The 23,571-nt window shown below is 33.0% G+C and overlaps 1 protein-coding gene across 2 annotated transcripts; it reads right to left on the bottom strand.

Moving 5' to 3' along the window:
* Window positions 1–6,314: 6,314 nt before the first annotated feature.
* Window positions 6,315–18,216, bottom strand: LOC148878214 (inositol-1,4,5-trisphosphate 5-phosphatase). 2 transcript variants are annotated; one of them, XM_088951147.1, is made up of 7 exons: window positions 17,822–18,216; window positions 14,097–14,237; window positions 13,624–13,989; window positions 10,631–10,876; window positions 9,493–9,585; window positions 7,124–7,324; window positions 6,315–6,708 (listed from the first exon to the last, which is right to left on the bottom strand). In XM_088951147.1, the coding sequence occupies exons 1-7, from the start codon at window positions 18,143–18,145 to the stop codon at window positions 6,493–6,495; spliced, it is 1,587 nt and encodes a 528-aa protein (XP_088807273.1). In that variant the 5' UTR covers window positions 18,146–18,216; the 3' UTR covers window positions 6,315–6,492. The 2 variants fall into 2 exon arrangements, with proteins under 2 accessions (XP_088807273.1, XP_088807282.1); XM_088951156.1 differs by having other exon boundaries at window positions 7,124–7,243.
* Window positions 18,217–23,571: the final 5,355 nt, after the last annotated feature.

Here is a 23,571-nt window from a genome sequence, read left to right as displayed (position 1 = left end):
TCAAAATTTGTAACTGTCCATTCACAAGTCGTAGAACTAATGAATTTCTTCTTTGATGCTTGTACTATACAGTATGCAATGTCACATTGTTTATTTGTCCTATTTAGTTCAATCAACACTGAAAAACATCTCTTAAATACAATATTTATGAGCAACCTTGAAATGGATATGTTAAAAAAACCTTAAAAAATGTTTACTTTTCTAAAGTTTTGCTAATTGGTATTCCACTTTTTAAATTGATCAAGTTAGTCTTTGATAACACTTTTCAGACATCTAATGTGCTAAAAAAATGCTTTTTAGATGTAAAGCATCTACTTTTAACATCTAAAAAGAGAAAAGACGTTTGAAATGATCACGGTTCAAAATATCGATACAGGCCGGTAGGGCGTATTAGCCTATATTGACGTTTTTTTCACTATTTTTTATTTTTTTTCGAATCTGGTTCAAAGGGATCGGTTTAAGGCTGGTCTACCCCCTAAACCACTGTCTGACCCAAAACACCCCTGTAGGGGGTGTATAAGGAAGCCCCCGATACGATATGTATTGACCTTGGAAATGATAAGACTTGGTCTCATGTCTTACTAGAATAAGATGCATTTCAGGCATGATGAAATGACATTAATGCCTTCATTATGGTCATTATTATTATGAAATATGTATTATTAATTAGATAATAAATATTATTACTTTATTTGAATAAATAATAATATATTTAGTAATAAGAATATTTAATAATATGTTTAATAATAACAATTACAATATTTTTATTTATTATTAATTAATAATACATAATAATATTTATTAATTAAATAACGAATAATCATTTATTTCAACAAATCATAATATTTGTTTATTAATACAATAATATTTTTAATATTCTTTTTATTATTTATAATATTATCAAACAATCTATTTATGAGGGTAAAATAGTAACCTTCACAGTTTTAGATGTTGGAGAACTAACTCAAACGATCTTATCTTTTAAAAGCCTCTAGAAAGCAAAAATTAATTTCTAATTCTTTTTCAAATTTCAGACCAGAATAATAGCTTTTTGATTTTTCAAACACCATGCTTCAACTTTATTAAATGCCACCTAAGCTTCTCAACTTCACCAGTTGAGCTCTTCTCCCTCTAGATGAACATGCAATGATTTTCTTCCCTCAGCATTCTATCTAATTTCCATGTCAAAATGACCATTAAAGGATTTAGAAACCAGAACAACTTAAAAGAGCTATGTCTGGATTGGATGGAAGTGAAATGTGAAATGCACTACTGTTAGGATTCTGAATTTGATCCTAAAGAAGAGCCCCGTGAAATATAAAGTAGTAAATTTTTAAATTTTACCTTTTATATTTTTCACAAAATTAAGGCCTTCCTAATCCACAAGATGTGCCAACTTAGCTCTTATTCCTTGTAGTACCAAAAATGTTAAAAAAAAGTAAGCTCTTACATCCCTTGTTAATCTTAGTTGTTCAGTAGTCTATATCTATATCTGTACTACTATTAAAAGTATGAATTAGCTATAGATTCTGGTTTTTTTTACCAAAATATACTTAATCTTTGAATTTGATCTCTCTATATTTATGAAGGCAAAAAAATATAATTTGAACTATTAATTCTATTAAATTCAGTATATTCCTCATCATTAAGCCCTATATTTAAGGTATTAAGTCTCATTTCTTTTCAGTAAATTAAGACATTAAATAAATGAGATTTGTAGACTTTTCTTGACTAAAACAACCCTATTTATGAATTTAATCCCACATTATCCACTTCATTAAATTTCCTCTCATTAAGGCGTTAACTCTCGTTCTCTCTCCTAAGATACTTTATTTGAAGTATTTTTGTTCCTCACCGATAAATTTTACAAAGCAAAACTATATCTAATATTCTTAATAATGTAAAACTTATGTTCAGAACCAACATGAAAAATAATTAAATAAACCACCCTCTTGTCAAAGTGGCAAGTAAATAGTTCAACCATCGGCATCAAATGGGTCAACCAATGTTTTCATAGTTAAATAATAAAAATTTAAAAATAAATGTAAATATACATATTATAAAAAATTATGAAAAAAACATCTCTAATATTATATATTTAACATATCAAAGAACATTAAGCATGTTAAATAAAAGTATTTTTATTCGATGAAAATGAAATACAAAATCTAAAATTAACTTAAAAAATGAAACCATTTTTCTATTCAAGTGGTGGGTCAATGATTTAACCTTTTAGGTCAAATGGATCAACCCATGATATCATAAATAAATAATAAAAATTAAAAAATGTAGAAACATAAAAATCATTAAAAACATAGGAATCTTGTAAAAAAACATTTGGGTGCATCTTTAATATTATGTATTCATTATATCATACACAAATAAGTGTGATAGACAAGAATTGTTTTTATTAATGATAGAAATAGAATTAAAAACTAGAATAACTTAAAAAGAAATTTGTTTTTGCACCTAATTAATGGTTAATGGTCCATAGGGAGGCGAATTAGGTGGGATTAACTCGAACTCAAATTGACTTAGCACATTATTTTAGATAGGTTAGGTTCAATTTTCGATCCTTGACTTGAGCCTAGGCCTAGGTTCAAAAGTTTGGGCTTTTTTATTTTTTGAGTTGAGTCTAAGGGTAGGTAGTTAAAGTCAAGCCTGATTACATACATGCAATCATAAATATATATATATATATATATATAGCGCATATTTGTATACATGCATGTATATACAATTAAACACATACGTTTTATGCCAAACTTTGTCATGGGATTAATTAATAGATTCAAGTCCAAGACTATCCTAACTGCATCAAATTTTAATGCAGGTTGGAGGTTGGCCCAAGTTGAATAGATTAGGCTTGACTTTGGTTAGAAATCTTAGGTCCAATGCATAGGGTTGGACTTATGTTAAGCTTAAATTCAGCCAAACCTATTTGACTTGCACCACAATGGTCCAATCGTTTGGGTAAGTGAGTTAATCAACGATGCCATACTTAAATAATACAAATTAAAAAAAATAGATAGAAACACAAAAAAATAAAATACATAAAATTTATAAAAAGTTTTGAGAAATTTAAGATACTATAAACTTATCATATCAAACAAAATAAGTGTGATATACAATAATTATTTTTAGAATTAATTATGTAAATGAAATAAAAAATTAAAATTGCCAAAAAAATGATGTTGCTTTTTTTTCAAGTTAAATAGACAACACATGCTATCATAGATATAATAAATACTCAAAAAATAGATAAATATAAAAATATAAAAAACACAAAAATTTGTCTATAAAATTTATGCACATCTCTAATAACATATATTTATCATATTAAACAAAAATATATATGATAAATAAGAAATATTTTTATTAACGATGAAAATGAAATATAAAATCTAAATGCACCAAGACACCATGCTTTTATTACTTATCCTTCTAAATGGTTCTAATAAGGATATCGAAAATATTAATGTTATTTGAAATTAGCACGTTCATATTTACTAGTTACTATTAAAAGTATAAATGAGGATATAAAACTTTTCTTTAATTAATAATTTAATCCATCTCTAATTGTGAGGGATGAAAGTGTAATTTGAATTACTATTTTTTTACCTCATTTAATTCCCTCTCATTAAATCTTGTATTTAAGGTATCAATCCATTCTCTTTCATTAAGTCCTATATTTATGGTATCTTTCCCTAATGAATTTTATTAATTAAATCTATATCCAATATTTTAATAACATAAAATCCATATTTTTTTAATTTACCCAAAAATGAAATCATTCTTTTTTCCAGGTGGTGGGTACGCAATTCAACCATCTAGGTCAAATGGGTCAATCCATGATGTTATAGTTCAATAATAAAATTTTAATTAAAAATAAATACAAAAATACAAAAAAAAAGTAGAAGAAATTGGGCACATCTCTAATATTTTTATACCAGTCATATAAAAGGAAAATATGTATAATAAACAAGAATCCATAAATCTACATGTCCATCTTAAAGCCAACATTTCATTATTTGCTTGTAGGAAAGCAAAAAGAACTAAGCCAACGATGTCATGGTGAATATTACACCTGACCTAAGAAAATCAGTGAAGCTAAGGTTTCATATGTGTTATGTCCTTTTGATTGAGGGACAATTTAAAAAAGGCATTCATTCTCAATTCAAAAAGAGTGCTATGGAAATGCCAACATGAGAAGGGTTTCACTTCTTGATCTCATGGAATAAGACAAAATTTAGAACAATACTTCACATTTCTTTGCTTTCGTAGATAAATAAATTTAGAAAATGAAATTCCGATTACATTACTACATGCCAAATATTTTTTAGAAAAGTTTTGTTGAAAATGGAAATGAAATACACAATTTAAAACTTGACCGTAATATGCAATTATTTTCTTGTTTGATGGCAAGACAAAAATAAGTATGATAAATAAGAATCATGTTGTATGCATAAAAATACAAAAAAAAAGTAGAAAATTTGAACATATCTATAGCTTGTGAAACTTATTATTTTTAACTAAAATATCTATATTTTTTGAATTTACTCCCTCTTTAATTGTGAGGGCAAAAAATGCAATTTGAATTAATATTTTTCACCTCTTCAATTCCCTATCACCAAGTCATATACTTAACTCTCATTCTTATAATCTTAATACTAAAAAAACCTCATCCCATTCTCTAACAATGATGTTATAATTAAATAATAAAAGTTACAAAAAGATAAAAAAACAAAAATTAAGAAAAAATAAATAAAATGTGCAAAAAACATTTGGGTACATCTTTAATATTATATATTTTTAAATTAAACAAAACTAAGCCGGATAAATAACAATTATTTTTATGCACATAAAAGTATAAAAATTACAAAAAAATGTGGACACACATTATTGCCATCATTATCATCTAAAATTCCTGCAAGGATTAAAGTATCAGTATCGAGTATCATACCGTATCAGACAACTTGGATACAGATACAGATACACTTTGGAAACACATGGATACAAACGAAAAATATGGATATGCTAGGGTAACATATAAAAATTTCATAATACATTAATAATATTAAATTTAAGGTTAAATAATCACAAAATAATGTATAAATACATAGAAAATGTATATTTTAATAGTGTATATGAAAAAAATATATTACAATTAATATAATATGATGCATAGATATCATGCAATTTTATTGATATTGTACCAATCAAGAGTCCAAAATGCAAAACATAATTTTCTATTATATTTTAATTATTATATCAATTATTTTCAATTTTACTATTTTTACTTTTTTAAATTAACAAAGAGGTCGATCAAATATTAAATTATCTATGTAAATTAAAATATCCATTAATAATTTATAAAATGTATAATCCCAACTTAAAATATATCAAATCTATTAAAATTTCTAAGGTACATTTCATATGCAAATTCATAATTTTTTACTTTTAAAATAATTATTCCATTATTTAATTTTTATTCTTATAATTTTCTAATTAAAAATCTTTTTTTGGTATAAATGTAGATTAGTAGATTTGATAGATTCAATTTAAGATTATATTCTTGAATATTTTGTAAACAATTTCTTTATTTTTCAAATAATAAATGATTTTATGTAATGTAAATTAATATACATATATATATATATATATATATATATATCATGTGCAGATTTATAAATATTAAGTATTAAAATAATTATTCTCTTATTAATATTATAGTTTTATAAATTTTTGGGATATGTAGACTGCAATCCACCTCAGAAATCTGAATTGCAGCCCCCTCCTAATCTACTAGTAGTCCCCCCCCCCTCTCATAAACCACATCCTGCCCGTGAATTTGGCACCAATACACGGGCAAGATTCAATCCACCCCTAGAAATCCTAGCTCCACAAAAAGTTATATTCATTTACTTATAAACACAAAAGATAGAGTGGCATAGTGGCTTACAAGCGCAGATGTTAAGCTCTCCCTAGCACTTTGACACGAGTTTGAATCCTTCAACCTTTATTTTTCAGAAGAGTGCGCATTTACTAGTGATACTAAAGAGCTAGCCATCATGTTTTCATTGAAATTCCTTAAATAACTTACCAACTGCTAACTGATTTCCTTCTCATATAACTGATTGATCCAAGGCTTCTTAAAGAATGCTGTTATTAGGGGATGGTAATACATAGCCAGTTCATCAACTTATAGTCAGCTACTCACATTCACAGTCACACAAGAGTGGTTCCTCCAGGTCAAGGGACAGTTAATTTCAACAGAGAAGGCACTCATCTCATCACAACTAGTTAAATCCAGATGCACAAAAATGAAATACTTAAATTTCCTCCAAGGATTGCTTCCTTTTTCTATTGTACAAAGAGTTCAATTTTGACAGCTTTTGATCATTGGTGTACTGTGCTGTTCATCAATTTTATAATTGACCTGATGTTACAGATGTTAGAACAAATAATACAAGAACCTTGTCGAGACAGGTTTCAGCACCCTTGTGGTCTAAAGTACTGCGGGGGAAGTGATGGACACCGCTCATTCATGTGAGGGTAGGGATCCATGGTATTGTATCCTGGTAGTTCCATCCGATATTTCCCCCGAATTTGACAGAAAGGAAGCTTCACATCATCACCTTCATTACACCATTTGGGCAAGCGGCTTGAGTTATTCTCAAAAAACTTGAGGGTGTAGGCATCTTTTATCTGCAATTGGATATGCATGTGGAAAGGATAAATAGAAGTTATTAATTACGAACATTTTTCTTCTCAACAATCCAAAAAGCACTTTGTACTGTTGACAACATTAATCTTGAAAAGATCAACTCTTTTGGAAACAGTGTAACAAGGTAGTGCAGAATCAACCCACTTCCATGGACATGCACATGAAAGTAGTGAACTTAGTAAAATGTCCAGACTTAGGATCTATGACCCTGCTAACCTAAGCCAATTAGATGTCCTAGCACTCTCACAGGTAGGACACCCACCCTTTAAATAAACACACACGCACACACACACATGCATGCCTGTGTCCTAAAATTGTTTTCAACAGTGCAAGATGGTTGCTTTATTCAAATTCCAGAATATGAGAAGGGCCACTTAGTTAACTGAATGAACTCACCGTAAATTCTGTAACTTGGATGGAGCTGGAAATTGGACCAAACAGCCCTGCTTGCTTATACATTTCTAGAATGAAGGCAACACATGATGTAGATTTGCCATTGCTATAAAGCCAATCATCCTGTTCGGGAATTGTCAGCAGTTTATCAAAAGATAATCCACGCCTTTCAGTTTCAACTAGTATCTCAGGGAGATCAAGACCCTAAAAAACACAAAATTAGATGCTTAAGTCTACATAATCATTATATATTGTATTATAATGCTCATTTTTATTTTTCATTTTTGAGGCTCATTGACAAGCTTGAAATTGAATTCTGACCGGAAGGTGTAATAGGCTAATGGTTAGGTAAACCATGAAGACTTTCAACAAAGGATAAAGCGATATGTAGTGATAAAGAGGGCTTAAGCTTGTACTTTGGTAGGTTCAAGGATCGGGAATGATGTCATGAGCAAAACAAATTCCCAACATCAGAAAGCATGTTTTGCAATTTTGGCTCATGATAGAAAATTTTACATTACCACAATGTTTACTTTGACCATGACGGTGCGAGGCAAACATGGATAATTGTGTATATGAGCAGTTGGTGGGTGAAGGCTCTCTTCATCCTGATCTATGTGGGGCAAATTATTCTTTAGAAAACACAAGGGATTGACTATTTTAACATCGAGAAAGAAAGCCAACACTTGTGATGAGACCCTTATTTCTCCAACCCAGGTTAATAAGCCTCTTTCACCTTACCAAGGAACGACGAGTATTAGATAACAACAGTTAACCAAACAAACCATTGGATTATATACAATTGCCAAAATACAGTAGAAAACTAAATTATAAATTCCAAACTTTGAAAGTTAACTAGACATGCTGACAACTTCTTACCTTTAATGCAAAAAACTACCCAAGAATTATCCCTTTGATAAATACATAAGACAGAAAAATTGATAGTGAATTACATATGCATATTTATTCCTATAAAGAAAAGTACATAACAAATAACAAAAGTACAGAAAAGTTGTTATGTACATAACAATGCGAGGGACCTAGGGGTGGCAATAGAGGGAAAGACCACGAAATTGAACCATTTGAAGTTCATCATATTTGTGCTGGGCTGGGCTATAGATGCCTCAGTTAGCATTTCCCTTTATATTTTATAAGACTTGGGTTCAAGTCATTTCTGAAAAATTTTTATATAAGACCCATTTTCTTTTAGCATAAATCACATGAAAAGTATAAAATAAAAAGGGCAGCCCAATGCACGAGGCTCCCACCAATGCGGGGTCTGGGGAGGGACAGATATATGCAGCCTTACCCCTGCAGATGTACATAAATATAGGGGCCAACCAAGGAACTTCCCTACATCCCTACCTATTTCTGTGACATGGATGAATCATGAGGACGATGCAGGCTGTCTATCACATAGGATATTGATGGATCGATCATGTGTCCAATCCCACAGTCCACCTGAGCCCTAGATCCAACCTTGTATTGCAGTTGTGCCCAATAAATTATAGCCATAAAAATTTTAATTTTTTAAAATAAAAGTTTCCCATAAAAGGTGCTTCATTTTGAGCACTTAGAAATGAATTTTGGGCTGATTTTTTTTTTTTAATTTTCCATGAACAGAGGGCAGGGTGAAGAATATTAGGACTCCTTTTAAGTCCCAAACTAAGTTTCCATGTGAAACATTCTTGTATCATCTAAGGAAGCTTATTAAATGATTTGACCAGTAAACCCACACCCATAAATATATCATAATGAGTGAAATAAGTAAATATTAACATCCCATCTACGGGGTTTCTAGGCCTAGTGGCCCAGCCCAACCCAGGCCCATCTTTGAGTCTGGTTGGGCACGTATCAGGTCTACCCAATTCCCCTTTACAACCCATGCTAAGGCTAAGCCCAGCCTGACCCCATAAAAAAGGGGTCTATCGGGTCATGTTGGGCTAGAAACACTTGATTGAACCTAAACCAATAATTTAGTAAGCTGAACATGAAATTAATTACCAGAATCCAACCTGTCAATGACATAACTATAAAATGAGTTCAGTTAAGAGATCCTGGACAGAGAAAAATCAGGTGGGTTCAGGTTGTTCTGGTCATGAATTACCATCCTGACAGACAAAAGATGATTAAGATCATTGGACCACAATGACTTCTCGTTGCAGAACATCTCAATTGGAACAAATATCTAGTGAGTTTCAGGCGGTGAATGTGCTATGCCATTGACAAATAAAATAAATACTCAGGCTACAACCTTTCAAAGAAGATAATTCTGCAGAAGCACCCATTCAATGTCCATCGGAGTAGTATAGCGCTCAAAATTTTATCAATAAAGATTTGGAAACTAGATGGGAAACATAATCTTAAGATACCTCAGTTCCAAGGCGCTTGTTCAACGCTTCATTCCACAAGTTAGCAGCGTATGCTGGTTGCATCTGATGCCATACTGTCATACCAGAAGCAACCTGTATAAACACTATAAATTGCACTCAGAACAAATGAACTGACTGATAAACCACATTCCCAAAGGAAAGATACAATCAGCATTTATTTTGACTGATATACCACATACCCAAACACATATAGACCATTAGAAGTCATAACAAATGAAAGCAGCATATGCTTGCTGTATTTTTCTTTATTTCTTTCTTTGATAATTCAGAACAAATTGACTGATAGACCCCATGCCCAAATGCAGAAAAATCTTGAAGATTCATGGTTTTAACTTGCACTGAAATCCACTAATTATCAGATTCAACTAAAAGTTTTGGCTGTTTGTTTACAGTTCAAAACTGAAGAGGATACAAATTTTGCACCAGGTCCACTTTTGCATCCATTTGTTTGTAACTATGATTTACACTTTACCAGATACAAGATTTATGCTTTCTGTTCCATTTGCACTCACTGGCAGTGCAAATTTTGCATCCCAGAAACTGATGCAAAATTTGCAACACTTTCCTCCAATCTCAATTCTCTCTCATATAAAGTGGGGAGCACACCATCTTGATTTCTACCTCACTCCCAAACAGGTAACCCTTCTGCTACCTCCATTCTCTTTTATATAAGGTTGGGAACACATCAATTTACTTCCTATTTAATTCTTACAAACAAATAAGGCAAAATCAAACCTGAAGTAAAAGTAAACCAAAATTTACACTCAGCCTATTTGCACTTCCAAGCAATTACACCAGTGCAAACGAAATTTGCACTGCAAACAAACTGAGCCTTCAGGAAAATCTGAGTGCAAATTAAGTTGTTAGATGACTTAGAAATGTTTATCTGGGTTTTAATGCAATCACTCATAATATCAACAATCAGGTTACTGGCTCTAAGTTTCAAAGGAGACCATGATAATTTACCAGTAATAATCCTGCTGGACAATGTTTTGAGGAAAAATCACAAACCATTAACCATGTACAAAAAGAAGACTAAATATCACCACTGAACTTAGCCTGAAAACTAAATATCACCAGTGGAGAAATGGAAAAATGGAGACAAGAAACACAGTACCAAATGGGCATCCAAGGGTGGTGGATAATTTCCATCTATGGTGTCTATCCAGCTAAATATCATGTTATGAAACCCATATGGTTTCCCTTCCATGCTTTTTGCATATTCCCAAGCAGCTGACTCATTGAACTTTGCTCGGATGTCAGGATGTAAGGTAAGCAACGCAATCTGTGGATTGGAATCATCTTTGGTCAGTTCAAATTCCCACCATTCATCCCATGGCATCACAACAATAACATCTTCCCCCTGCAATAAAAATGATAGCACCTCTTCAGTGTTCTTTTTGAATTAAGATCTCATATATTTATCACTTTTTTTTTTTATAATTAACAGTATAAACGTCATTAAAAATGCAGGAAGGTGAAAAGTACAACCCTTGTTGTCCCAAGGAGATACATACAAGTAGAAATGAAGCAGAAACTATTGCAAATTACACATTCCTGATTACAAATTACAAGCTGGCCCTGGGCACTTGCATAAGCATTATATCTTGATAATATATAGAGTAGCCATGCATGGTTCAACTGTTTAAGGCAACGCCAAAATAAAGTAAGCTATGTAGCTGATATTCATTTACAACTTTTCTCTAATACTTAAATGGAACTACATCTAACTGGTTACTTGATTCAGAAAATGTTGCATTTGATCCATTGATCCATATCTATTGGTTTATACATATCTATCTTACAAAGTTATTCTTTGTAAAAAGATGTTTTCTCCCTAAGTTGTATGCATGCTAATAAAATGAACAAGAATCCATAAATCAACACACATCCCTTGTTGCTTTTTCTTTTTGCTTTTGATAAATATCCTTTGTTTTCTTTTTTACTGGTTCATCTTTATTCAACCATCTAATGATCCATAATGCGTAAGTATCTCTACTAGTTCCAACAATATTAGTATGGAAAGCAACACCATCTTTTGTCCCCATATGAATGTTGACAAGAAGTGAAGTGGCTGTAGGATGGAGTGCTGGTGGTGCCTATGTTGTGGAACTAGTAAAGATACTTGATCTGAATCCACTTGCTGTTGAGGAGATTTAGGTAATCTCTATGAATCCACTTTATCTGAACTAGCATTGGGCAAAGATTATGGTGTTAAGAAGCCTCCATTAATCTCAACCAATCATAATACTTCACCTATTAGGTACAGTTGAAAATAAACCAGCAGCAATAATTACGTAATTTTGAGAGAAAAAAGAGAGAAAGTAGAGAGGGAAATAGCAAGACAGCAAGAGGAAAGAAAGCAAAAGAGAAAGGGTGAGGGAGAGAAGAAGAATCGTACACCTCTACCAGCCCTTCCCAATGATATATTCAATTCATTCTAAAAATAATAGGAAATACAAGAGTGCCCCTCTATAAAGTGGCAGGAAGAATAAATAATAAAACAGGGGCTTTATGCCCATTACAACTAAAGCCCATAAAAAAAAATAATAATAAGTAACTAATAGAACTAATAGAGCAGCTTGGTCCAACCTCTCAACAGGTACTAGCATTGGCCCAACCACTTTCATTGGCCAGATAAGGTATATCTCAAAGCAATCCATAATCCATTTAGCAGAGCAATTCCACCTTGGTGGAATCAGCATCTCATATGAGACCATTGAAGGTCCAAACTACTACCAAATGAATTTTGGAATCTAAATTACACTTTTATAATGCGTGAAAGTATTTATACATTGTAAAGCAGAAAAGGTTATAGTGTATGGTATAATGGGATACTTTGCAATCTTTGTCAAATAAATGCATCCATTTCGGGTCATATTTCTACTATGATACAAATTGCAATGTGTTCTAACATACAATTTATTTATGATTTACTTCTCTCAAAAGAAAAATGTTTGTTTCAATTTCTTGTACAGATAACCCTCGAGTTAAGTTTTCTAATATAAAACAAGGAAATGAGTACAGTTCCAGTCCTGTCCATCCTTAGATGAACTCCAGGGACCTGCAATCCCAGAAAAAGAAGCAAAGAAACTAGACGGAAGAGATACTTAATGATCTAAAGCAACAAAGTATAACAAGATTTGAGAGCTTTTCTTTTTTGGTAAACAAGATTCGAGAGTTAAAGAACATGAAAAGTATTTTATCAACTATGGCTGAGTAATGTGGTAATCTATATAGACTATAACTACAAGAATCAAGAGAAGGAAGGACACCAAACGTATTGGGTCAACTGTGATTAACTTCTAAGGTAATCAAAATAGAAAATATATTTTCTGATCTTTTTTTTTTCATGAAAGCAATATTCAAATAGGCACAGGTACATTGTGATTCCATCAAAACTCCAGTCATTCAAGAATCTTTTGTGAAACATCACCAAACAATCATACGCTTGTTTTTGGTTAAGATGGACTTTACCTCTGCACAAAGCAAAATGGAATATTCTATCATGACTTAAGAAGGATGATTCTCGAAGACGTACATCTGTGGGAACTTCCATCTTGTTGTGGCTGCACACAGCCTAACAAATTATTTCTATATCTCATCTATCAACCTTTTCAGCACTGGAACTGAAGTTCAGACTTGAGGATAAACTTTCTAAGGATAGGAATGGATTAATAATAAAAAAAAGAAGCAACAGAAATAATTAAATGACACTTTTCTCCCTAAATCTGAAGTGTTTGACATGGGTGTTAGACTGTTAGTCCTTTTTATATAGTGTTACGGATATCCAGAAAAATCACAGTAATTGAGCATTTAAGAGATCTGTGTTAACACTATTTATTTTTGATCAATTGCGTTAAAAACAATATTTTGCACTTACCTTTTTAAAAAAAGATCTGGGTTAATGCAATTATGGGCTGGTTAAAAAAAGTACAGCACAGGATCATGGTTGCAAATTGGAGAACAAATTATAATTGGGTTCCAAGGTCCGCCAACACAATAGTATGGCAGGGTAAGGCTAGCAGAGGCTAGCCCAACTTTTAGGTTCTTGGTAGTTGGTACAACATTGGTTAAAATATGAAGCTTTTACAATTTATATGGTCTTACCTCTTCATTTTCGTGCCCAGATTCTCCTACCCAAAGTTTACCTTCAGAATCCTTCAAGCAAACAGCAGAATGACCAGCATACGATCCAGAAACCCACTTCTCTAATGTCTCAAAGCCACCCCACCGCCCCCGAATTTTTGATATTGCTAGGAAATCTCCAGAGTGAATATCATCAACACTTATATTTGTAACCCAAGGCTGAGGACGCTCTTCAAAAACAGATCCCATATGCTTCTTGAGAAATGCCAAGTTTGAACTCTCACCCCATCCAGTATTTGAAAATAATGGAAAGACATCCCACAGAGCTTGAAGGGTTCCCAGCATTCCTGATTCCATAAGGAATATAGAGACCCCATTATGTTTTACCTGATTTCAAGAAGAAAAAAACAAGATAACTCTTGATATGGATATTCACTCTTCATAATAGAATTGGAGCAGGTAGCAATTTCTTGTCAACAAAATTGACAACTTACATATTCAAACTCAGCTTTTCCCTCCCATTCTTTGAACTCAAGTGTATGCTCCCGAGAAAGGAAGTAATAGTCCCATGTAACACGATATGGAGTAACAAAGATGTAGAGATCCATGCATGTCCAACTGTGAGCATGGCTATTCTGGATGGGAAAAACAGAAACAGAAACAATCTCAAAATTGTTAGTTCATCGAAAACATCTATAATCCTGGAACTAATTGAATCTTTTTAGTGCACATAATACAAGAAAAAAGAAGAAGAAAACATTCCAATAATGTTCACAAAGTTAGACCAATTAAAATCACCAAGTTGATCTCCAATATTTCAAAAAGCCATTTTCTAACTTTAATAAGTACTAAATCAGGCACAACTAAATTCTACTAAAAAAATCTTAGTTCCTTTTTTTTATCAGCAAAAAAATTCTTAGTTCCTTGTTTATAATAATAGTGTCCAAATCTGGAAACCTTGCATCCCATAAGAAAGCAAAGCTGTCCTTCAACTGTGAAAAATATGTAGACACATGGAAGAGGCTTTATCTGAAATATATGGGAGAAATGAGGAAGCGATATAATCCGCTATTTGATGGGTCCAAAGATCTATTCAGGGGGGAAAAAGAAAATCTCGACTACCATACTTTCCAAGTAATTGCATAATTCCCATACCATCACTCTTATGTTGTTCTTCCATCAACAAAGCAATGGGTGCCATATGCCTTTACGAGTCTCCTCTTCTTACAATGGAAATGATAATAAAATGGCCTCAGGAGGAAGGAAGAATCAAAATGTCATCTAGTAAACTGGAAAAAAATCTGCAGTTTCAGGGATAATGGGGGTCTAGGGATCATATCAGTGAAAGATATCAACACAGCCTTGCTAGGGAAGCGGTTATGGAGATTCAATGAGCACACGGATAGTCTGTGGAGAAGGTAAATAGTTTCCAAGTACGGTGTAAGCAGCAGGGAGTGGGAGACTGAAGAAGTGAGATCATCCAATGGGTGTTCATTGTGGAAGGCAATTCAGAAAGTTCATCGACTTCATCCTCAGTTTTTGAAGGGCATAACATACGAAGTGGGAAATGGCCTTAGGGTGCTGTTTTGGAAGGATTTCTGGTGTGGGAATGGCCCATTAATGATCCTCTTCCCTGATCTGTTTGAAATTTCTGTAAACAAGGATGCAACAGTGGCTGATTGTTTGGAAAGGCAAAATGGACATTGTACTTGGAACCCTCAATTCAGGAGAAATTTAAATGATTGGGAGGTAGCTTCTTTGGTCAGCTTGCTTCAAATTCTTTATGACGCAAAGACGTCTGGAGTAGGGGGGGATAAAAAGAAATGGCTCTTTGATAAATTTGGTACCTTTTCCGTGAAATCCTTTTTAACAGCTTGACAAGGGAAGATTCTTCTTCTTTCCCATGTGACATTTGGATCAGATCTGTTCCATCTAAACCGGCTTTTTTTATCTGGTTTGGTCTGCAGTGCTGGATAAGATCCTAACTAAGGAAAATTTAGTCAGAAGAGGTTTAGAGGTGGAGGATATGGCTTGTTCACTTTGTAACAGAAATGTGGAGTCTTCTAGCCATTTGTTGTTACACTGTGATTTTTCTTACTGAGTTTGGATGAGTTTGTTGAAATTGTTTGGTGTTAAAATGTGCTTCTCGGCTGATGTGAAGGGATTTATAGGGGCATGATTTCTAGGAGGCTTATCTAGGGCTGGAAATGTAGCTTGGAGCATCCTCCCCACAGCAGTTTCCTGGGCAGTTTGGAGTGAAAGAATAGTAGATTATTCGAAGGAAGACAATCCTCAAAAGAAGAAGTTCTCAACAGGATTTTGGGGATGGTGCATTCTTGGTTGGCAATCCACCCATTATTAAAAAATAGACATACTTGTTCCTTTTTTAATTCTGATTTCCTTTTTGTAAGGAGTCCATAGTTTTTTGTTTTGAGGGGGTGGCTGTATTGAGCATACTGTTTCTAACTATACAGTTCCAAGTTGTACGGAGGCTATATTGTATTTTGGCTCTTTGATCTTAATGAAATACTTTACCTTACAGTTCAAAAAAAATGATAAGAAAATGACTTCATTTTTTAGATTTTTGAGAAGCTACAGTCAAAGTTTGTAATAAGGTCCAAAAATTGTCTATTGTAATAATTCAATCAGGTTGAGTAATGATTAAAGATGTGGCTCAGTTTCCTCACTTACCTTTGCTGCAAAAAGCATTTGGAATTTGACATAGAACAGGGTAGAGAGTTCTAAAATTGCAACACCTGAAAGGTTCAGGTTTTGGAAATAAGAAAATTTCAAGGTTTAATCAGAGAAATAGATGAATTTTAGATAAAAACTAGGGTCTAACAAACAAAAGAAATACTCTTGGGATAGTATTTTTTTTAACGAGTCTTGGGCTTGAGTTGTGAGCTAAATATGGATCCTGGAGTAACAACCAAAATTTAGACTAGAAGAAAGAAAGTAGAAATTTCAAAACCAAGAATGAAAACCAATCAACTAATGTTCTAGATCAAGAATCAATTGTAAAAGATAAATTCGGATTTGACTCCTCTAGGAAATCAAGAACTATATAAGATCATTGTTCATGAAGAAGAGTTGGAGAGCAGAATTCTTGGTTTGGAAAATGAGCATACATACCTAACAGGATTAGTAATGGAATGAAGTAAATTAAAAAGGGCAAGCCTTACAGAGATTCAATTCGGATAGAGAGTTCACCACCAAGAATATATGTATATATGTATAAATCAATTATAGACTGAACTTCCAATTCCATTGAAATTCACTACATAACTAGCAGGTTTACAAATGAGCATATTAATGGAAAATTGGAAATATATGAGTAGCATTGTATGTGCCAAAATGAAGGAAAGTAGACTAAGACAGTTTTGGATTGCTGTACTGGTAAAAGCAGATATTTTGCAACTTGAAAGATCTAGAAGATCTAGGGGTAAGACAAAAAGGATTTGGGCAGAGGTAGTGAGAAATGACTTTGGGGCTCACAATTTAACAATGGATGTGACTCTTGATAGAGTGGAATTGCAAAACAGGATTCATGTAGCTGACTCCATATATGCAGAGAATGAAGGAACTGACTGGTTAAGTATTAATGATCTGGAATTTTAACTTCCGAAATTTGATAGAAGCAAAAGACTATTTCATAAATCTTTCTAATAAAACCCTTCCTGAAAATAATCAACTATCCTATATGTAGTACAGAATAACTCTTAATGACTTTCCTGAAAATAATCTAGCTAATGACTTTCCAACTCCTGGGACAAGTCAAATCACTCTTAAAATCTTGAGAACAGCGGGATTTCATGCCTGCACAGCTAACTTATCCAAGAATCTCTCCAAATTTCTTTCAATAATCTGAGAGAAATTAAAAAAAATAGTAACCACTCCGCATGGACTTCTGCCTCTTCCAATAGCTGGAAACTCAAAACTCTAGTAAATCTTGAAAAAATTTCCACGATCTCCAAAAAACAACGGAACTAATACAAGAGACATCCCAATTTAATCAGACTAGAGAATGAGAACCCATAAAAACACAGATATGCATAAACAGAACATAAAAGTCAAGTTCCTTCAGTTGCTCTAAATTAGGCAGAATAGTTCAAGAACTTAAAATACTCAGATACCAAGTTCTCCAAAATATTTAAATTCCAATCAAATACGAAGAAATAGAGTAAACAAAAAGAAAACCCAGAAATTTCTTCTTGCAAACCTTGATATGAATTGTCCCCCCACCAAATTCACTGCCGCTTTTGTTGTGGAATTCCAACCAAGCCCTGTTCTTATAAAAACAAGCGCCCTTCCAGTTCAAGGTATCGTTAGGCGACGAGGCAGCACCAACGAAGGTAGGAAGCAGATCAACTGCACTTCGGAGAGAGTTGAGAACCGGCCATGAAATCTGTCTGGGTAACAGAGGAAGAACGTCGAGTGGGTGAAACGGTGCATTCCAAGCATACCCATGTGAGAAAACCAAAGACAACAGAGAAAGACAGGTGAAAAAACGCTTTGTGAAGGGAAGCAGAGACAAAGGCGTCATGGCTTGGGACGAAAAAATCTGCAGCGAGCGAGAGCGAGAGCGAGAGAGAGAGAAGAAGAAGAACGGTTGAAGCAAACGAAGTTATGGAATCACTAAAATATATAATCAACTTTATAAAAAGACGAAAATATCCTCCGGCCGTTTGTAGAGGGAAATTGACGTTTTAGTCCTCAGACTTAGAGCAGTACCTCATTGTTTTTGTTTGTTTGATAAATGATGATAACGTGTCGTTTTTATCGGCGTTTTCACTCTTATTAATTAGCAGAAGCTGAAGAATGCTACCAAACAATTAGCTTATGCAACTCGTGGCTGCACCTCTGTACAGACAAAGCGAGACCTTTATAAATTCATGGGTACTACGTTCTTTGTATTCTGTAGGGCGAGGTTTTCAAGGCTGTGTTTGATTTTAAAAAAAACATAGGAAAAGAAAGGAAGGAAAATGTAGGAAAACCTTTATTTATTAAAATCTTTATATTTCTCTTGATTTATCTACCTTTTCCTTCAAACCAAACATAACCCAAAAGTTGCATCATCATACAGTTGTTTATTAGAATCTAGCCAGTCCCCTTTGCACTGTGGCATAACATAATACAGTTATGCTGAAGTACGAGTTGGGCAAACTTTACCTGTGTGAACTGAAGTGGTATATATCTGTGAACTTTATTATATCCATTAATGGGCCTACAGCCTACTCTCTCTTTAGAGTTTAGAGTCTGGTGTGTTCAGATTTCTTTCATATCGATCACCATCAGATCCATAATTATCCCGGGCCCAAACCTTACCCGTTAACGACAATAGAAATTGGACAGGCCCGCCCATGGTCCACCCATCCCATGCACGGGCTGGCTGGCTGCTTGTAAAGGTGTAACTTGTAAGTAGGGGTGGATTCGAGCCGAGTTCGAATCTGGTACTATTCTATAAGGCTCAAGCTCAGTTCGAGCCAGAATTTTGAGTTCGAGTTCGATTCGAGTCAAGAGTTCATAAGTTCAAGTTCGGTTCGGTTCGGTTTGTTTTATATTTTATAAAAATTTTTAGAAAAAATATTTTATAAAAATAAAAAATATATAATTTTTTATTCTATTTAAAAAATTAAGAATTATAATATTTTTATTATATATATATATTCTTTTCTATAATTTTATTATATATTATATATATATATCCTAACCAGCTTGCGAGCCTCATGAGTCGAGCTCTAGTAGGCTCGAGCTTGGCTCGTTTAATAATCGAGCCAATGAATTGGGCTCGAACTAGACTGAAACTGAGCCGAGCCGAGCTTTTCATGAGCCGAGCTCGAGCAACTTGTGAAATGCTCAGCTCGTTGCCACCCCTACTTGTAAGCATTGAGTCATGGTGGGAGCGGAGACAATTAATTAATATTTAGCAATTATTATTGTTTTAAATTATTAAATTATTTATAATTATGGCGCATAGTGGTAATTAGGTTAATTACTTAGGTTGTATTTGCTAAAATTGCTGACTTTATTAGAAAGTTTGGGGTTTTATTAATAAAATAGGCAACTGTCTATATATATATATATATATATATAAATCCCACTTTTAGTGTTAAATGCAAGTACCATTGCCACTTTTTTATGAAATTTCAAATTTGATGCTTCTATTATAAATGTCAACACCCATCCAATGTCTACGTATGAAGTGGTTATCTATTGTGATGTGACAATATAATTTCCCAAAAATTAGTATTGATAAACCCCAATTATTCTTAATAGAAACAGCAATGATACCAAAAACAACCTTAGTTCGAACTTTGGATCAGTATTAACCTTCCGTTTATCTAGTTGATTGAACTAATGATCTTTTTATCTGGTCTCATGTTATGTTTGGCTCAACCTTTTAATCTGCTATATAATTAAAAAATGCTGATTTGGTCAATGACTCATTAATCAAAAGGGTTGAACCATTGACCCATTTTAATCCATTGAATCGGTTATGGTTTTTATGTTTGTATTTTTTTTATAAGGAAATTGTCTAAAACTCACCATGGCTTTTCAGTATTTCTCTTAAACTCACCATTACTTTTCAAAATGTACAGGGAACCCTGTGTCAGTGATTTTTTATTTTCCAAAACTTAGAAGTTATCCATGTTAGCATAAATACAAATTTCATGACCAAACTGCCCTGAATGTTAAGTTAGCCTCATTAAACATATTTTTATGATTAGAATAACCTTAAACTCCAAACTGCCTTATATATAAGATTTCTAGTTGTTGAGAGACATTTTGCTCTCATTGTGCTGGTTGAAAGTATTCCAATGAAGCTGAAAATGGGTTTCGGGTCAAATAATAATACAAGTATTTATGGAATATTGAAAAATGTTTCGAATATAACAAAGGGTAAAATGGTAATCTATTAAGGCCTGTTAATCTGTTTAACGTCAAGTTACTGACATGGAGTTTTCTGTAAGTTTTGAAAAGTTAAGATTTATTTAAGAGAAACGCTAAAAAGTCATGATAAATTTTAGACAATTTCCTTTTTATAATAATGATATCACAGATTAATTTAAGGACTATAATCTCAAGTTGACAGGTATGAGAATGTAAGTTCAAGTCTGAGAAGAATCATTTTGTGAAAAAAAAAAGTGTGAAAAGTTAGGAACGTATTCAAGACTTCCTGGAATTCAATACTGTTTTGGATAGTAACCTAGCTTCTTCCCTTGCTTTGATCTTTATCTATGCTCCAACACCTAAATTATTCTTGAAATTCAATGGCTCATCCATTACGTGGAGCAATCTCTAATTGAAATCTTTGTCAACTTTATATATAATATTGATTATATTCATTTTCTTCGTCAACTTTATATATGCAAACTCCATGACCATGTGAAATCTTGAACTTTATATATACACATTATAATGCATATATACATAATAACTTGCATACATAAACAAATATTATAATATTTGTACAACAAATACGAAGCTAAATTGGATTAATTTGGGATGAACCAAAGATTGGCCAAAGGCTCAAACCTGACCCAATTCGAAGTTAAATCAAATTTATACTTTTCAACTCTAACCTGAACTTCAATCCAATCCAACACAACCTGACAACCTGACTATTTTTGAAAAGCTTTATCTTCGCTTCTTCCTAGTGGGCTGTACTAAGTACTTTAGTATATCCATCAATGTTCCTTTTCTTTAGATTTAGATTATGTGTGTACAGATTTGTTTATATCATCAGATGCATACTTATTCCATATCCCAAGCCCAAGTTTACGAGTAGCAACAATAAAAAACAGACCCGCCCATCCATGCATGGGCCGCTTGTTGTAACTTGTGAGCATTGAATTGTGGTGGGGATTAGAGAGTAGAGACTATTATTCTATTAATTGTTCATATTCATATCATTATTATTATTAAATTGATAAAGATTATTTGGCTTAATAGAAAAAAAAAAAACAATTACTTTACTTGGACTTTAGATCAGTGTTTTTGACCTGCTGTTGGTCCGAATGGTCCGACCAATGATATAGTCACAGTTATGTTTGACTCAACCTTTAATATATCACATAAAACTGTTGATTTCGTCAATGACCCATTAATCAGAAGGGTTTAACCATTAACCCATCTAACAAGCTGAATGGGTTTTTTTTTTTTTTTTTTTTGGGGGGGGGGTGTGGAGTTATAAAAACCTCTCTTATTTTTTTGACAATTCTTAAATCTCTTTTGGGTTTTGACACTAATGAAAACCTCTTATTATTTTGATAAGGTGCAAATACCTTGGTTTCCAATAGTTTTTCAGATGAATAGGTTATTGTGTTTAGTATCATTGTCCTTTTTATATTTGTAATATTTAGGATTTATCAATACAAATTTGTTTGATAAGATATTTTTGTTCCAAAAATGTTTTGAGTTGATCAATACAAACTGTTCTTTCTGACCTTTCAATTTGATCAATCCCATGCCTACATTTTTCTAGTTTTATGTGATGTAGCAACATATTTCTCAAAAACATGTGGACATTTAAGATTGGTTTTCCTATGATATGGGAAAGATATGATATATGAAAAACATCTGACCAATCAACTGAAATCATACGGGTGAATTTTGATTGGTCAAACTCTTCCCATATCATGTCTTTCTCACACCATATATTTTCCTAGATAACATAAAAATGGGAATGGTACCAAATACAATCATACATGCATTAGTTTTTTTTAATATGAAAGATACTCTTTGGCTAACTTTTTTCAGCAATACTCAGTGCACCAATGATTCAAAACTGAGTGAGATTTGAAAGGATGTATATTCATTCCATTTCAATGGTTCATCCATTACGTGCAGGGAATCTCTAGCTAATTGGAATGTATTTTCTTCAAGGTGAAGGAAGAGTTTACATCGTTCATGATAACGAAATAAAGAAATGAAAATTGATTGAAGAATTAAAAAAAAAAAAACAGAGAAAAGAATCAAACAAACAACATAAATAATTAAGCAATGGATTACTTTGTTGTATACGCATCTAAGCATGGATAAATATTAATAACTTTGTCGTTTCAGCTTTAAATGTTGGCTTCAACTGATCTCAGCTTCCGATTCCGAGTGATCCACCCAACAAGCAAGCAAGCGAGGCAAAAGTTTCATACGGTCGTCCATCGTCGTGATTTAAAAGGTCTCTCTCTCTCTCTCTATATATGAGGTGTCACCAATTTTAATCAATTAATCCTTGGGTCTAATAGGAGTTCAAAAGAAAAAAAAAATCCTTGATCTAGTAGATTCCACCAAGTCAATATTAATTTTACTTTTGCTACTAAATTATAATGGTATAAGAAAAAATTTCTTAAACTATTCTTATAATTTAGTTAATTGACTAATTCTATTTTTATTATTTACAATTACTCCAAACATCTCTTACCTTCTGCCACACTCCCTTCATGTAACAACCCTTATGGTTGATAATTTTTTTAAAATTCTTAAAATACCCTTCTGAACTGTAGGTCTCATGTCCCAGTTCAAGAACATAAAAATGCACCCACTTCTTCTTGAACTTGGCGAAGTAGCTCTCAAGAGGTTCCTGGTAGTAGAATTTAAAGTCGTCTGTCCCGTGGGCCAGTTAGGTGTTCTTACTTATCTTGATTTGCTTAAGCCTCTCTGTCGCCAGCCCCAGCATCAGAACTGGAAGAGCTTTCACCCCAAAAACCTTTCACTTTTTTGTCCAGTTGCTCGGCGATGGGCGACAACTCAAGCCGAGCATAAACGGAGAGGACTCGGAGAGAGTGAAGAACTAAGACGAAAGGGAGAGAAGTTGGAGTGAAAGCTTTCCTGCCTTCACTTTTATATTTTTACAATATTATAAAGGGTTTTGGTGATGAGTGACAATCAAAGTTCAAATATGGATACATATTGGCCTATATTGGCTGATATGTATCATATTGATAGTTTCCTGTTACGTTTTTTTAGGGG

Source organism: Nelumbo lutea, chromosome 1, assembly GCF_056320005.1.
Source record: "Nelumbo lutea isolate HS-2025 chromosome 1, American lotus-T2T, whole genome shotgun sequence".
Classification (NCBI taxonomy): Eukaryota; Viridiplantae; Streptophyta; class Magnoliopsida; order Proteales; family Nelumbonaceae; genus Nelumbo; species Nelumbo lutea.
This window is presented reverse-complemented; position numbering and strand designations above follow the sequence as displayed.